Here is a 15,217-nt window from a genome sequence, read left to right as displayed (position 1 = left end):
ATGCAGTAGATACTACAAGGGCTGTTGCTCCTTATTTTTCTGTTGAGCTCAATGGAAATATTATTCAGGAGAAACAATCATTTAAGTATCTACTGAATATCTGGTGGCATCACAGTTGTTTGAGGCTGGTTTGAGACGTCACACCCTTGATTACATAAAGCCATTTAGCCAACACACGTGCTCCGTACTGTATCAGGGTAATTGACAGCTGCGTCTAGTCTCACCCCCAGTTCCCACAGAGATCCTTTCAAATGCAAAGAAGTTCCAGTATCGCTTGCAAGACAACCTGAAAGCAAGTTATCCAAACTCCGGTGATGTTGACAGGTTCCAGACATCAGGAAAGCAAAGGATATGCAAGCAAATACACCATGCAAAAGATATGCAGCCAAATATAAAACATGACTCTTATTTGACACGATGTCAATTTGTCAGGAGCACTGAAATGGGGGGCTGTGTATAAAAAGTGCTGTAATTACAACATGGTGAAACCAAAATATATAAAAAATACCTGAGAAAATGCACTTTGACCACATGTAAATTGTTTGATGACAAAACATAGGAAATAATTGATCAGAAAAAGCAGAAACTTTTGACTGGTTCTGTATAAATAGTCATTCTGTAAAAAAATAAATAATAATAAAAAAATAGTACATTCATAACAAGATGAAGTTAAAAATCTATTTATTAACTAGATTTGTTTTAACAGATGCATTAAAAAAACAATTCAATGTCCAGCAGTGTATTCAGTATCACCATTTTAAGGCCTGTCAAACTGCTAGGAGTCCTGTACAGGTCCCTAATGCGCTGTATGTACACAATGTCAGTCATCTTTTCTGAATTAGGCAATAAAAACAACACTAAACAAGGCAAATTACCTTCACATAACAGAACGAGGTTACGGCTTTATGAACTAATGACACACGAACAAAAAGGAAAACCTCGGATCACTGTGTCAGTAGCTTTAAAGCAATTCACAGAACTTGAGTTTCAAACCATAACTTCAACTTCAAACCTGAGTATTTGAATACTGCCGTTTCAGCGCGACGCGCCGGTCCAAGAACCTGCAGAAGCCGCTTCTGCACCAACGGCACGCGTCCGCACACCACAAAAACAACCCAATGACAGAAACTGGCTGTGTGAACTTTAGGAAAGCTTTACCCGCAAACTGCACTTCATGTTTTAGACACTCCCGGTGTGTCCTTCAGGGGGTTTAACAGATTTCATTTAACTTGCCAGAGTTAAGTGTCCAGACAAGGTTCCCTGGACACGCGCTATTTTCCTAATACTGTAGTTAACACTTCTGGTGACAAACTGCCACGCCTCTACAGAGTCTCAGCAACGCTAGTGAGCGACCCGCTAGGCTAACGTGGGGCTAACATCGGGGGCTCGGGGGGGTCACACCACGTCCATCCCCAGGCCCCGGGCCACCTCGGTGAGGGCCCTGACGGCCCCCGAGGGGGCCCCGGGGAGCTCCGCGTCCCGGGACGCGTCGTCGTCGGCGTCCCCCAGCCCGGTGACGGTGCTCAGGACGCAGTACATGGACGGGCCGTCGTCTTTGGGGTCGGGCGGCGCGGCCGCGCCCGCGAACTCGGAGTCGGCGGAGCAGGAGGAGGAGGAGGACGATGAAGAGCAGGGGGAGGGCGAGGCGCACTGGACGTTCCCCGGGGACGGGGCCGCCCGTTTGGGCCGGCCGCCCGCGGCGCAGCCGGAGCCCGAGGCCTTCCTGGGGGTGCGCTTCTTGGCCATGTTCTTCATGATCTCCTCCGTCACCTCCACCGTCTCGTACCGCACCATGTTCAGCCGCAGGTACCCGTCCTCGTCCTCTTTGTACCTGCGGTGGAGGGGGGGGGATTGAAAACGCATCGCGTCACGGTTGAAAACGCATCGCTGGTATACTACCGTTACATCGCTTGTATTCTACAACTACTCTATACTACTCGGCTGTCACAAATTGTTCCGGATGCAGTGCCGGAACATTCCAGTAACGTTGTGAGGACATTCTGTGTTAGCTTATCTGTACGCGGTAAAAGGCACGCTAACTATTCACACATTGGCACCTGGGGGCAAACTATCTGCCAAGCTCAAGGTATTAACATTTAGCCTACTCTACAAGGGCATTCAGAAACTCCCATACAAAACCGTAATGGCCGTCATAAAAGCAAATGGTACTTTTAGTGGACAGGCACATTAGCTGACAATAATTACCACATTCATTTTGGAAAAAGGTATAATTTCATAAAATAACCCTCACTTCCTATTCAGTAGCACTGTAACAGTAAAGCATAATTGATTATGTTATGAGAAAATACATTCTAAACTTTGATATTTTGGTAGCAGAGGACAATTTAACATGTGAACCATACCCGTAAGCAGCAATTCAGATGAAGTGATAAAATGAATCAACCCCTCCAAAATTAAAGGTAAATCTCTGTTTAAAGGTACAATAGGTAATTTTGGACTCCTAACGGTCAAGAGAGGAATCGCAGCAACAAACACCCTCAAACCGTAACACTGGGAGTTTCAATGTCAGCGCGTTCACAGACGCGCTGACATTGAAACTCCCATTTGCCATTGGCTGTAGCGATTAGAACCAATTTTCAACCAATGAGCTTGAATTATTGTTCAGCTATATGTTGTTTTGGTACAGTGTGTCAGTGTGTCAACTGCATATTTCTAAACCTGAATTTAAGGACTATGAACACAGGCAGAGGGTGAGTCAACATGTCAGTGAGCTTTCTCAATGATAGGAAGGGATTTACAATGATCTTCTAACAATGTTTCAACACAAACATCTTACATATTGTACCTTTAACCAACAATACAGCAAAGGATGGACACACTATCACTCAAAACATTAGTTTTAAAGTATATCTCCTGATTTCCCCTGCCCCTCCTTTCTGATATCCCTATCCCCCCCAAAAAAATAAAATAAATAAATAAATAAATATTGGACTTATGATGACGACTATGTTTAGAACAGCATTCCATGTGTATTTTCCTAGTTCTGGATGTGATGCTTTGACTTATGGTAGAACCTATGCACTTGTAAGTCGCTTTGGATTAAAAGCGTCTGCCAAATGACAAAAATCTAAATGTAAATGTAAATATCAGTGAGTCATATTAGTGAGGGTGGGGCATTAAGGCATATCAATAATGAGTAAATATTTCTTGAGGGCAGTAACAATCATCCGATGAGGTGTATCGGCTTTCACTGATGCGGAAGTTAAGCTGAAAATGGCCACATGAAATGCTCCCGAGAAAAAAAAAACATTACTTCTCATATCTACTGGATTTTGAGACAGCCAATCAGCTGCAAGACTGCGTTTCTGCTGATTACACGGAAGCTACATATTGGTGCTTCTGGCTGATAAAAGCAGTGGAGAGGATTAAGCCTGATTCATACTTCCTCACGCCAAGGGCTGTGTGACAAAAATGAAAGCATTTGCATTCTACTTTGGCAAAGGGCTGTGAACACAATGCATGTGAATGGGTGAATGAATTGTGAACGGGTGAATGAGAAGCATCAATTGTATAGCACCTTGGATAAAGGCACTATATAAATGCCAGTCATTTACCATTTACAATGCCAAACAGCTGAGGTTTACATTTTTGAGAACATAGAGGAGCCTGGCGTAGCCTTATCCATCACAACAAATGTCCATCTGGCTGTCAAAGTATGACTGCAAAGTATGACCGCAAAATAACAGAGCCGTACAGGCGCGACACTGCTTTCGGTTGAAAGCGTGTCATTCTGGTCGTGTATGAATCCAGCGTTAGCGGTGGCTAACGAGGCGGGCGCGGGGCGCGGCGGTCACACCTGAAGCGGGAGTGTCCGGAGGGCCATTTGAGCTGGTGTTTCTTCCGCAGGTGGAGCGTGAGCGTGTAGCACCAGGAGAAGGTTTTGTCACAGAGATGGCACTTGTATTTAGACACCATGTCACCCTTCAGAAGAAAAACGGTGCCAATGTCAACGACGTGCATGCAACTGTACATGAAGCAAATTTTATCAATGAGCAAAAAGTGTTATTAGCAATTAGCCATCAGTAGACATTATGCCACGCATGAATACGCCTAATTTCCAGCAGCTGGGAAACAACCTTGTGATATCGCACTGGGCTTATTTAGTGTTCAGTGATGTACAATACTGTGCAAGTCTTTGGCATGTGTGAAAGAAATTCTGTTAACCAAAGGCACTTTCAAAAATAATATACTCGAAAGCAGTAAACGGTAAAAAACTAAATTAGATCGATATTTTCTGTGACTACCCTTCCACTTTAAACTGAATCAAATCTCTTAGGTACACTTTTACTGGCTGTCTCACTTTCCTCCAGACAATCTCAAAGATAAAGGTTTCTTAATCGCTTTGATGAAGTGGCCTATTACTGAATTATCTATTATTTAAATATTATACAGTCATGTTTGTATGTAATTTCTTCATTTTCCTAATGAAAGTTTGGAAAAAATCAATTGTACTCTTTTCTATTGACGCTAACTATTTATCAGGTAAGCTGGCTGACTATCGTACTCTTTTTAACCACAGCCAGGCCGTGGCATATCTGTGGTCAGAGCAGCAGGCGTAATGGCACTGTGTGTGTGTGTGTGTGTGTGTAGTGTGTGTGTGTGTGGCGCCCTGTGTGTGTGTGTGTGTGGCGCACTGTGTGTGTGTGTGTGTGTGTGTGTAGTGTGTGTGTATGGCGCCCTGTGTGTGTGTGTGTGTGGCACACTGTGTGTGTGTGTGTGTGTGTATGAGTGTGTGTGTGTGTAGTGCACTGTGTGTGTGTGTGTGTGTGTGTGTGTGAGAGTGTGTGTGTGTGTGTGTGTAGTGCACTGTGTGTGTGTGTGTGTAGTGCACTGTGTGTGTGTGTGTGTGTAGTGCACTGTGTGTGTGTGAGTGTGAGTGTGCGTGTGCGTGTGCGTGTGCGTGTGCGTGTGCGCGTGCGCGTGAGCGAGCGTGCGTGCGTGCGTGCGTGCGTGCGTGCGTGTGTGTGTGTGTGTGTGCGTGGCTGACCTCGTGCACTCTCTTGTAGTGCTGGTTCATGGTGTGGGCCATGCCCTGTGTGTGTGTATGTGTGTGTGTGTGTGTGTGTGTGTGTGTGTGTGTGTGTGTGTGTATGTGTGTTTGTGGCTGACCTCGTGCACTCTCTTGTAGTGCTGGTTCATGGTGTGGGCCATGCCCTGTGTGTGTGTATGTGTGTGTGTGTGTGTGTGTGTGTGTGTGTGTGTGTGTGTGTGTGTGTGTGTGTGCGTGTGTGCGTGTGTGCGTGCGTGCGTGCGTGCGTGTGTGTGTGTGTGTGTGCGTGGCTGACCTCGTGCACTCTCTTGTAGTGCTGGTTCATGGTGTGGGCCATGCCCTGTGTGTGTGTATGTGTGTGTGTGTGTGTGAGTGTGTGAGTGTGTGTGTGTGTGTGTATGTGTGTGTGAGTGTGTGTGTGAGTGTGTGTGTGTGTGTGTGTGTGTGTGTGTGTGTGTGTGCGTGTGGCTGACCTCGTGCACTCTCTTGTAGTGCTGGTTCATGGTGTGGGCCATGCGGGAGGAGTATTCACAGCCCTCCACAGTGCACTGGAAGGTGGCGCCCTCGTTGTGGGTCTCCATGTGCTTCCGCAGGTCGTGCTGGTTCTTGAAGCTGTGAAAGCAGTGTTGTTAAAACCTGCAGCTTAACACCAGCTGATCAAGCATGCAAATAGAAAGACAATAAATACATGCCTCATTGTAGGACACATTTAAAATACAATGAAATGGGGTGTTTTTTCTAACTTGCTTTTTTTAAAAATATATATATAAATGAAAGTTTACCCTGTACTTCTGTTATGTTATTGCAAATGTCATATCTCAGTGAAAATGGTAGTGTTCACTGTTAACATTCTGTAAATTGTTTGTTCTATTACTTGAAATCATTTTTACCACATACTAAATCCCCAGAAGGCGTGATATTTTACATTGTACTGGACATGTCTTCAAGCTCACGGGTTTGGTGGGTTTTAATGGGTGTCCGTTTCTCTAATTGCAGGAAGTAGCTGGTATTTGTAGTGAAAGTGTAGATAGACAGTAGGCAGTGTTCACGCTGCAGCTGAAGACTGTATGGTTTTGAGCGGCCTGGTTTGTGTCGTCTGGGGTCGTGACGCTGAGGCTGTCGCAGGAAGTCACCTGCTCTCACAGAAGTCACAGGGGAAGGGCCGCTCGTCACAGTGCCGGAACTTGATGTGAGTTTTCAGAGAGGCCAGGGAAGTGCAGGTCATGTCGCACAGCGGACACTTGATATGGTTCACTGTAGAGCACAGGGGGAAGTATGTAGCCAGCTAGCACAAAACACTCAATGTTACTGTAAAGCACAGGGGAAAGGTAAATAGCCAGCTAGCACAAAACACTCAATGTTACTGTAAAGCACAAAAGATAGGTATGTAGCCAGCTAGCACAAAACACTCAATGTTACTGTAAAGCACAGGGGAAAGGTAAGTAGCCTGCTAGCACAAAACACTCAATGTTACTGTAAAGCACAGGGGAAAGGTAAGTAGCCTGCTAGCACAAAACACTCAATGTTACTGTAAAGCACAGGGGAAAGGTAAGTAGCCTGCTAGCACAAAACACTCACAATGTTACTGTACAGCACAAAAGATAGGTATGTAGCCAGCTAGCTCAAAACACACGATGTTACTGGAAAGCAGAGGAAAGCTGTGTAACCAGCTAGCACAACACACTCACAATGTTACTGTAAAGCACAGGGGTAACTAGGTAAGCAAAGGTATATAACTAACACAATGGAATGTGTTGTGAATGTTATAATATTGCCACTACATGGAAGAAATCATGATGTTTTGTGTTAGCTGGGTTGACATTTCCCCTCACAAATAGCATGTGTTTATTCATTGCATATTTCTATTCATCCAAGAGGGTTTCAATTCATTGTGCCATCTGGTGAGAGCACTCAACCAAGTGAATGCCAATACCAATTTGCATACATCAGCTACACTGTACACATGACACTCTAAGAACTGCAATACAAATCAGCCTTGGTCTGATTTCTGAATTCTGAATTTGCACATAAATAAACCTGTGTGGAAATGGCTGAAATTCCCCCCAAAAAATTGAAGATATTGCAAAAAAACATAAGCTTGGAGGAGGTGGATAATGTTAGACAAAAGCCTGTCATTTATTTATTAGCCTCTGTACAATTTGAGCTTTGAGCAGGAGAGCAGGAGAGCAGGGGGGCAGGAGAGCAGTGCAGGGGTGCAGGAGAGCAGGAGAGCAGGGGGGCAGGAGAGCAGGGGGGCAGGAGAGCAGTGCAGGGGTGCAGGAGAGCAGTGCAGGGGAGCAGGAGAGCAGTGCAGGGGTGCAGGAGAGCAGTGCAGGGGAGCAGGAAAGCAGTGCAGGGGTGCAGGAGAGGGGAACTGCGCAGTGCAGTACTCACCGTGCTGCCGGACGTGTCCCCTCAGCAGCCTCTCGTTGGCGAAGCGCTTATCACAGTGCTCACACACAAAGGACTCTGCACAAACAGAACACGTTTCACACTCATATGCTTATGCTGTAGCCTGTGCTATATATGACATACATCATATGCTTATGCTGTAGCCTGTGCTATATATGACATACATCATATGCTAATGCTGTAGCCTGTGCTATATATGACATACATCATATGCTTATGCTGTAGCCTGTGCTATATATGACATACATCATATGCTAATGCTGTAGCCTGTGCTATATATGACATACATCATATGCTTATGCTGTAGCCTGTGCTATATATGACATACATCATATGCTAATGCTGTAGCCTGTGCTATATATGACATACATCATATGCTAATGCTGTAGCCTGTGCTATATATGACATACATCATATGCTAATGCTGTAGCCTGTGCTATATATGACATACATCATATGCTAATGCTGTAGCCTGTGCTATATATGACATACATCATGTGTTAATGCTGTAGCCTGTGCTATATATGGCATACATCATATGCTAATGCTGTAGCCTGTGCTATATATGGCATACATCATATGCTAATGCTGTAGCCTGTGCTATATATGGCATACATCATATGCTAATGCTGTAGCCTGTGCTATATATGGCATAAATCATATGCTAATGCTGTAGCCCGTGCTATATATGACATACATCATATGCTAATGCTGTAGCCCGTGCTATATATGGCATACATCATATGCTAATGCTGTAGCCTGTGCTATATATGACATACATCATATGCTAATGCTGTAGCCTGTGCTATATATGGCATAAATCATATGCTAATGCTGTAGCCTGTGCTATATATGGCATACATCATATGCTAATGCTGTAGCCTGTGCTATATATGGCATACATCATATGCTAATGCTGTAGCCTGTGCTATATATGGCATACATCATATGCTTATGCTGTAGCCTGTGCTATATATGGCATAAATCATATGCTAATGCTGTAGCCTGTGCTATATATGACATACATCATATGCTAATGCTGTAGCCTGTGCTATATATGACATACATCATATGCTAATGCTGTAACCTGTGCTATATATGACATACATCATATGATAATGCTGTAGCCTGTGCCATATATGGCATACATCATATGCTAATGCTGTAGCCTGCGTTTCAAACATTTTGACCCAGTTTAGCAGACAAAGATGAATCCCTGTCCTGGACTAGATTCAGTGTTGAATGGAGATCCAGACAGAACTGAATGGAGATCCAGACAGAGCTGAATGGAGATCCAGACAGAGCTGAATGGAGATCCAGACAGAGCTGAATGGAGATCCAGACAGAGCTGAATGGAGATCCAGACAGAGCTGAATGGAGATCCAGACAGAGCTGAATGGAGATCCAGACAGAGCTGAATGGAGATCCAGACAGAACTGAATGGAGATCCAGACAGAGCTGAATGGAGATCCAGACAGAACTGAATGGAGATCCAGACAGAGCTGAATGGAGATCCAGACAGAGCTGAATGGAGATCCAGACAGAACTGAATGGAGATCCAGACAGAACTGAATGGAGATCCAGACAGAGCTGAATGGAGATCCAGACAGAACTGAATGGAGATCCAGACAGAACTGAATGGAGATCCAGACAGAGCTGAATGGAGATCCAGACAGAGCTGAGTGGAGATCCAGACAGAACTGAATGGAGATCCAGACAGAGCTGAATGGAGATCCAGACAGAGCTGAATGGAGATCCAGACAGAGCTGAATGGAGATCCAGACAGAGCTGAATGGAGATCCAGACAGAGCTGAGTGGAGATCCAGACAGAGCTGAATGGAGATCCAGACAGAGCTGAATGGAGATCCAGACAGAGCTGAGTCGGTGTGGAGCAGTGCCCACCCTCCGGCTCGGCCTGGCGGTGGATGTGGTCGAAGAACTTGGTGTTGCTGGAGAACATGCAGCCGCAGGTGGGGCAGGCCACCAGCCGCTCCTGCGTGTGCGTGCGCAGGTGCTCCCGCAGACGGTACTTCACCTTGAAGAAGGCGTCGCAGCCTGAGCGGGACAACGGCACAGCGCAGAAACGTTTCACCTCCTTTTCCAAAACCCCATATTATTACTTATTTTTAGTATATTTCATTTGATCTTTTTTTTTTTTTTTCTTCTTTTCTTTGAATTTGTGTAAGGGTCTTCTTCTGTAAAGTGTCTCTGGGCGCTCTAAATAAAATGTATTATTATTGAAATTATTGATGCTAAGCAAGTCTCCAACAGTCCCTGCTCTCTCGCTGTGAAATTACCATTTAGGATAAAAGGTGCTAACAGACATGACTTGTTAGATGCAAAGCAGCTCACGGACCTGGCTTGTAACTAAGTACATTCTAACAAGTACAGTGTCATCCATACAAAGCACCACTGTTACACAGCACTAGCTCCCCCTTCTGGAGAATCTTCAGCCTGCTAAACATCAGTCAGTCAGTCACTCAGTCACTGCAGGCTGACGATTCTCCACAAGGGGGAGCTAGTGCTATGTAACAGCCAGTCAGCTAGCGAGCTCATTTGTACAGCTAATTTGTACTCATAAAAATGACTGAAACACATTGGCATTAGCTAGACTAGTTTGGCTAGTTGAACAAGACAGTTGAACTACCTGGCTAATCTTCAGCCTGCGAAACATCAGTCACTCAGTGTCACTGCAGGCTGAAGATTCTCCACAAGGGGGAGCTAGTGCTACGCAACAGTGACACTGTGTGCCCTTGTTACATTACATTACATTATTGGCATTTGGCAGATGCCTTTATCCAGAGCACCGTAGATTGATTAGATTAAGCAGGAGACAATCCTCCCCTGGAGCAATGCAGGGTTAATGGCCTTGCTCAAGGGCACAACGGCTTTGCGGATATTATTGTAGCTACACTGGGATTCGAACCACCAACCGTGCCTGTCCCAGTCATGTACCTTAACCACTACACTACAGGCCCCCCCATACATTTTGTTAAACTGTATGATGTCACCTAGCTAGAAGCACACACACAGAGCCTCAGAAGGCGGTCGTGGGGAACACGGAGGAGACGACAGACACTCTGGCGGATCTCGTCCCTGGTTGTGCGTACCTCTCCAGCTGCAGAAGAGCACCTGCTGCTGGTCAGGCAGGGGCTGCATCTCGGTGCAGTGGGCGTGCATGTCCACGTGGCGGTAGAACCACTCCGGGTTATTAAACGTGCTCTGAAACAGAAGGGTTCGGCGTCACCACGCACGGCGAGAACTCGCCGCTACACACAGCACAGACAAACCAACCTTATTTCAGCCCACCTAAAACAAAACAGCAAAACAAACAAACAAACACAAGAACAGGCAAAAGTTTCTGCCCCAAAGATGAGATAAAAAAGCCCTGTTCCTAGTGTGTGATAATTCTACAGCATTTACATCCCTCCCCAGTACAATGCATTTAGTCAGGGCGCACGGTAAACGATGAACACAGTAAACATGCACGTGCGCAGTCACACTACGATGCAAAGGAACATTGCCGTGTTGTATACAACCCCCCCGTAAATTTTGACACGACTGCTTGCTGCTTGGATAAAAACGGCTCACGTAACACCGCTAAGTTAGCTCCGTTACGAATTCCGAGTGTGTGATAATTCTGCGGCATTTACATCCCTCCCCCGTGCTATGGAACCGACACGTTTACTCAGGGTGCACGGTAACGGGCAGAAACGCAGTAAAAGCGCAGAAACGCAGTCGAAGCGCAGAAACGCCGTAAAAGCGCAGAAACGCCGTAAAAGCGCAGAAACGCCGTAAAAGCGCAGAAACGCGGTAAAAGCGCAGAAACGCGGTAAAAGCGCACGCCCACACTCACGTCGCAGTGCTCCCACAGGCAGGCGAACCTCTCGGACAGCTCGGGCACCAGGTTGTTGCTGTGCAGGTCCTGGGTGCAGCTGGGCAGCTCTGGGTGCGACTGCAGCAGCCGCGTGCCGATGAACTTGAGCTTGCTGTGGAAGACGTGGAAGAGCACGTGCACCATCAGCTCGTCCGGGCTGCCCATGGCCAGGAACTCACAGCCCTCCCACAGGCAGGGGAAGTCATCTGGGGGCGGGGGGGGGGGGGACACCGTACGTCAGCTCAGGCTGGATAACTGCAGTGAAACCCACAACCCTCCCATATCTGGAACATGGACTTAAGTAAAGAACGGTCCCAGGCTTTCCTACGTGCAGTTATTCAGCTAACTCGGCAATCTGTGTCGAATACGCATTTGCATTTGGGATTCAAATACATTTCTGTGCTGGATTGATCTTGACTGGTGTGAGTGAGCCAGCCAAGAGGACCAGAAGGCAGGGTCTGCACTTTTTGAGAATATTTCATAGGTCATAATACACCAGACAAGCTTGTTAAAGCATAGGAAAGCATTTGTCCCAGGTCTGATCAGGACCACAGAGCTCAGGTGTAACCCTACAGTCCTTCTCTTTCTTCCTCCCTTGTCTTTCTCTCCTTTTTTTATCAGTCTCTTTCTTCCTCCCTTTTCTGGAATGTCTATTTGCAGCTGTTGGTCAAATGGAACACAACAAAGTTCTACTTGACTTTTGAAGGAGGCAGTCAAGAGCTGTGCTGGCCTTGTTCCAGGGGGATTGTCCCCTGCTTAGTCTAATCAACTGTAAGTCATATTGGATAAAAGCGTCATCTAAATAACAAATGATTAAGGCACTGCCCTTAATGTTGCACAGCAAGCAACAGTAATGGCACGGCCGTGAAGATCGTAGGGTCTTTCTGCGCACTTATCCCTGGTTATGGGTATGCACTTTCTTGTACGTCGCTCTGGATAAGAGCGTCTGCAAATTGCCATTAATTTAAAGTAATGTAATGTAATGTATGCCGTTTGAATAACGTTACAGCCTTGGACCCACCCAATTCCTCCATGGCGTCCCCGTCGCCCAGGTGCTCCTTCAAGTGCACCGACATGTGGTCGCAAACCTCCTCCATGGTCCTGCCCTTGAACGTGCACGGCCCCCATTCACATGCCACCACCAGGTCAGACAGGTTCTTCTTCTTCCTTGACATGGTGACTCCGCGGAATGTCACTGGAGCTAGCTACCCGTACGCTCAGGGACTGACCGACATAGCTAGTCAATCCAATACCTGTGAATAAATAAATGTAAGGCGATCAGAAATATATTGGCTATATGTATTATTTTTTAATAATTATCTAAACATAATCCAACCAGTATTAACCTAGTCTAGCTCGGGAAGACAGTCTGTCCCTGAGACTAACTTACATACAACTTCTACGTTTACAATATTTGAAACTGCATTTCACATTGTTACACAGAATATAAAAAATGCTGCCTCAATTGATGTGCGTTTGAAGTGAACATTTCCATTCTCGGCATAAATTTTGGTTTCCTGGTTGCTTTGGTGAAAAGCAGATCACGTCCACTAACAAGTTAGCTAATGTTACCTAGCTACAAAATAAACCGTCGAGGGCAAGCTAAGTTAGCTCCATTGGAAATTCATTAGCTGTCTAACTAGCTAGCTACACCTTGATTAATAAAGTTAACTTGGTTGGCCAGAAGTAGGCGGGTAAAAGATAAATGTGAAACGTAGGACACAAACAAGCCAATTAGCTACAAACGTAATTGGTGTTCAAATGTAGCTAGCTAGAGCTATATGGCGATTAGCGACCGCGACTAATGTTACACATGCTCGCATATTCAAGAAAGACGTTGACCCAAACACGAACAGAACGTTATTTAGTTAGCTGATTAGGCTAACACTGTCTGGTTTGCTACTTCACAGACACTTTCAGTTTCCCTTTTGCTCATTTAACATAGGAAGCCGTGATATAAGTTAGCCTAGCAGCAAAGAGCCAGTCAGCTAAGGCTAGCCACTGACCACTGTGGCTGTGGATTAGAAGTTCACAACGAAGTCTGACGTTTCATCTGAAACGAAGGTCTTGTTGTGTTATGCCAATGAAGCTTTAACACATTGTGATTTTGTTTTGGACGAAACACTGGCTTCGGTAACGACAGGTGTTTCGTAATTACAACTAGCGAGTATTTCTGACATAATTTCGCCAAGTATATCATAATATCGTTATTTAGTCAAAACAATCCATACTTACAGTCTTACGTGCATAGATGATGCTCACGTACCTTCTGCTTCCTCTTTAGTTTTGTTTCACGGCGGTTGACAACTCAGAAGTGCATTACCGCCACCCACTGGATGTACGTAATAAATAATCGTTTAATTAATTTCTGCATGTAAAAAATTAAATAAATAATAATAATAAAAAAACGACACACATACTATAACATTCCCATCCCTAAACCCACATCAATTTCTATTCCACATCTATTATCTGACTCCCACAAAACCCTTTCTATAAAATTCCCTGGATCTCGTCCCCCCAAAAATGTCTTTACCTGCATGCACCACCATCTTAATCCTCCCTGTTTTCTTGACAATCTCATTAGCACAATTAAGGACCATCGTAATAAACGCTAAAAACACTTCTTCTATCCATATTTATGCTTTGTCTGTGTCCTCCTTGCTCTATTGTCACTGTCCTAGCTCTGTCCTGTTCTTTCCACACGTTCCCTTTTCAGCCCTCACTTTGTTTGTTGCTTCAGCGTAAATCATTTTCTCCTTTGCTCTTGTCCATTCAACCTCACTCTGCACCTCCCTTTCTCACACTCCTTTGCATCCACTTTATGATTTTCACCGCAGTGAAAACACACAAGCCTGATCTTTAGTTTTACATTAATGGCATTTGCCAGAGCGACGTACAGTTGATTAGACTAAGCAGGAGACAATCCTCCTCAGGAGCAATGCAGGGTTGAGAGTCAGCGGCCTCGCGGGTCCCAGTCATGTACCTTAACCACTACGCTACGGGCCGTAAACTACATTCTTTCTCTGTGCGCCCGTCTTTCCCACAACTTCTATGAATCTATTTCCTACAAACTGCTGCCACATATCCATAATCTTGACACCACTAACATCTAAGTGGAACCCTTTCATATGCCCTGACCCTATAGCTAACATAATCTAAAAAATACCCGATCTGGTAACTCACCCTGAAACTCTTGTTCCACTGGTCTACTGTCGTGCTCCATTCCGTCCCTGTGGCTTTCAGCATCCTCACCCCAGTAGCTCTCTCCACTTCCAAGAGCAATCTGCATCCCCTGACAGTGGAACTCCACTTATTCGTTTCACTGGAGGCTTTTCCTTCAAAGCATAGTAACCTTGTATTATGAAGTACTTTCATTTTTAACGCTTTGTCTCGCTGTTTCCTTGACTGACACTCCACGATTACGATTCCGCTCCACTGCTTTGACCTCACAAATCTCCTTCTTTACATTTTCCCCACCTCATGGCCAGCATTAAATACACAGTTTGCTTGTATTTTCTTTCTTTCTTTTTTCCTCCCTCAACCATCTCATGCTCCATTTTCTTAAAAGCCCGTCCGTAAACCAAAATTCTGTCAAGCTACCTAATTCAGGAGCCGCAGTGGCACACGGCTAAAGTAACGTACCTTGTTGCAGGCATCGGTTCATTGCAGTTGCACACCGTGGACCGGGGTTAGATTCCCGATAAGGTACCCTATGCATGATTTTTTAAATAAATGCATTTCGATGAACCAAATTCATTAAATCACGTTCAGGTTCAGCACTTGTAATCATTTTGTTTTATTTACAAGAGGAGGAACTGGTGGGAGCTGAAAAGCCATTGAAGAAACATGAGCTGATATGGAATGTTTTTAGTGAAAAAATATTCCTTCTGTCTGCAAGATGTGAATAACTGAGA

The 15,217-nt window shown here is 45.2% G+C and overlaps 1 protein-coding gene across 6 annotated transcripts; it reads right to left on the bottom strand.

Annotated features, from left to right (window-relative positions):
* Nucleotides 1-664: 664 nt before the first annotated feature.
* zgc:112083 (uncharacterized protein LOC550461 homolog) lies at nt 665-15,013 on the bottom strand. 6 transcript variants are annotated; one of them, XM_061218499.1, is made up of 11 exons: nt 14,487-15,013; nt 13,567-13,632; nt 12,322-12,553; nt 11,280-11,506; nt 10,534-10,645; nt 9,326-9,478; nt 7,406-7,480; nt 6,145-6,265; nt 5,485-5,623; nt 3,818-3,942; nt 665-1,831 (listed from the first exon to the last, which is right to left on the bottom strand). In XM_061218499.1, the coding sequence occupies exons 3-11, from the start codon at nt 12,473-12,475 to the stop codon at nt 1,396-1,398; spliced, it is 1,542 nt and encodes a 513-aa protein (XP_061074483.1). In that variant the 5' UTR covers nt 12,476-12,553; nt 13,567-13,632; nt 14,487-15,013; the 3' UTR covers nt 665-1,395. The 6 variants fall into 6 exon arrangements, with proteins under 6 accessions (XP_061074483.1, XP_061074482.1, XP_061074480.1 ...); XM_061218498.1 differs by lacking the exon at nt 14,487-15,013 and having other exon boundaries at nt 13,567-13,783; XM_061218496.1 differs by lacking the exon at nt 14,487-15,013 and having other exon boundaries at nt 13,536-13,780.
* Between the last annotated feature and the right edge of the window lie 204 nt (nt 15,014-15,217).

This window comes from Conger conger, chromosome 13, assembly GCF_963514075.1.
Source record: "Conger conger chromosome 13, fConCon1.1, whole genome shotgun sequence".
Lineage (NCBI taxonomy): Eukaryota > Metazoa > Chordata > Actinopteri > Anguilliformes > Congridae > Conger > Conger conger.
This window is presented reverse-complemented; position numbering and strand designations above follow the sequence as displayed.

Excerpts from the sequence above, each read along its gene's own strand:
- zgc:112083 (XM_061218499.1), bottom strand. The coding sequence starts at position 12,475 with ATGTCAAGGAAGAAGAAGAACCTGTCTGACCTGGTGGTGGCATGTGAA. Across the intron at positions 5,624-6,144 it reads TGTGACTTCTGTGAGAGCAG|CTTCAAGAACCAGCACGACC; the intron begins GTGACTTCCTGC and ends CTGCTTTCACAG. Across the intron at positions 1,832-3,817 it reads TCCGGACACTCCCGCTTCAG|GTACAAAGAGGACGAGGACG; the intron begins GTGTGACCGCCG and ends CCTCCACCGCAG.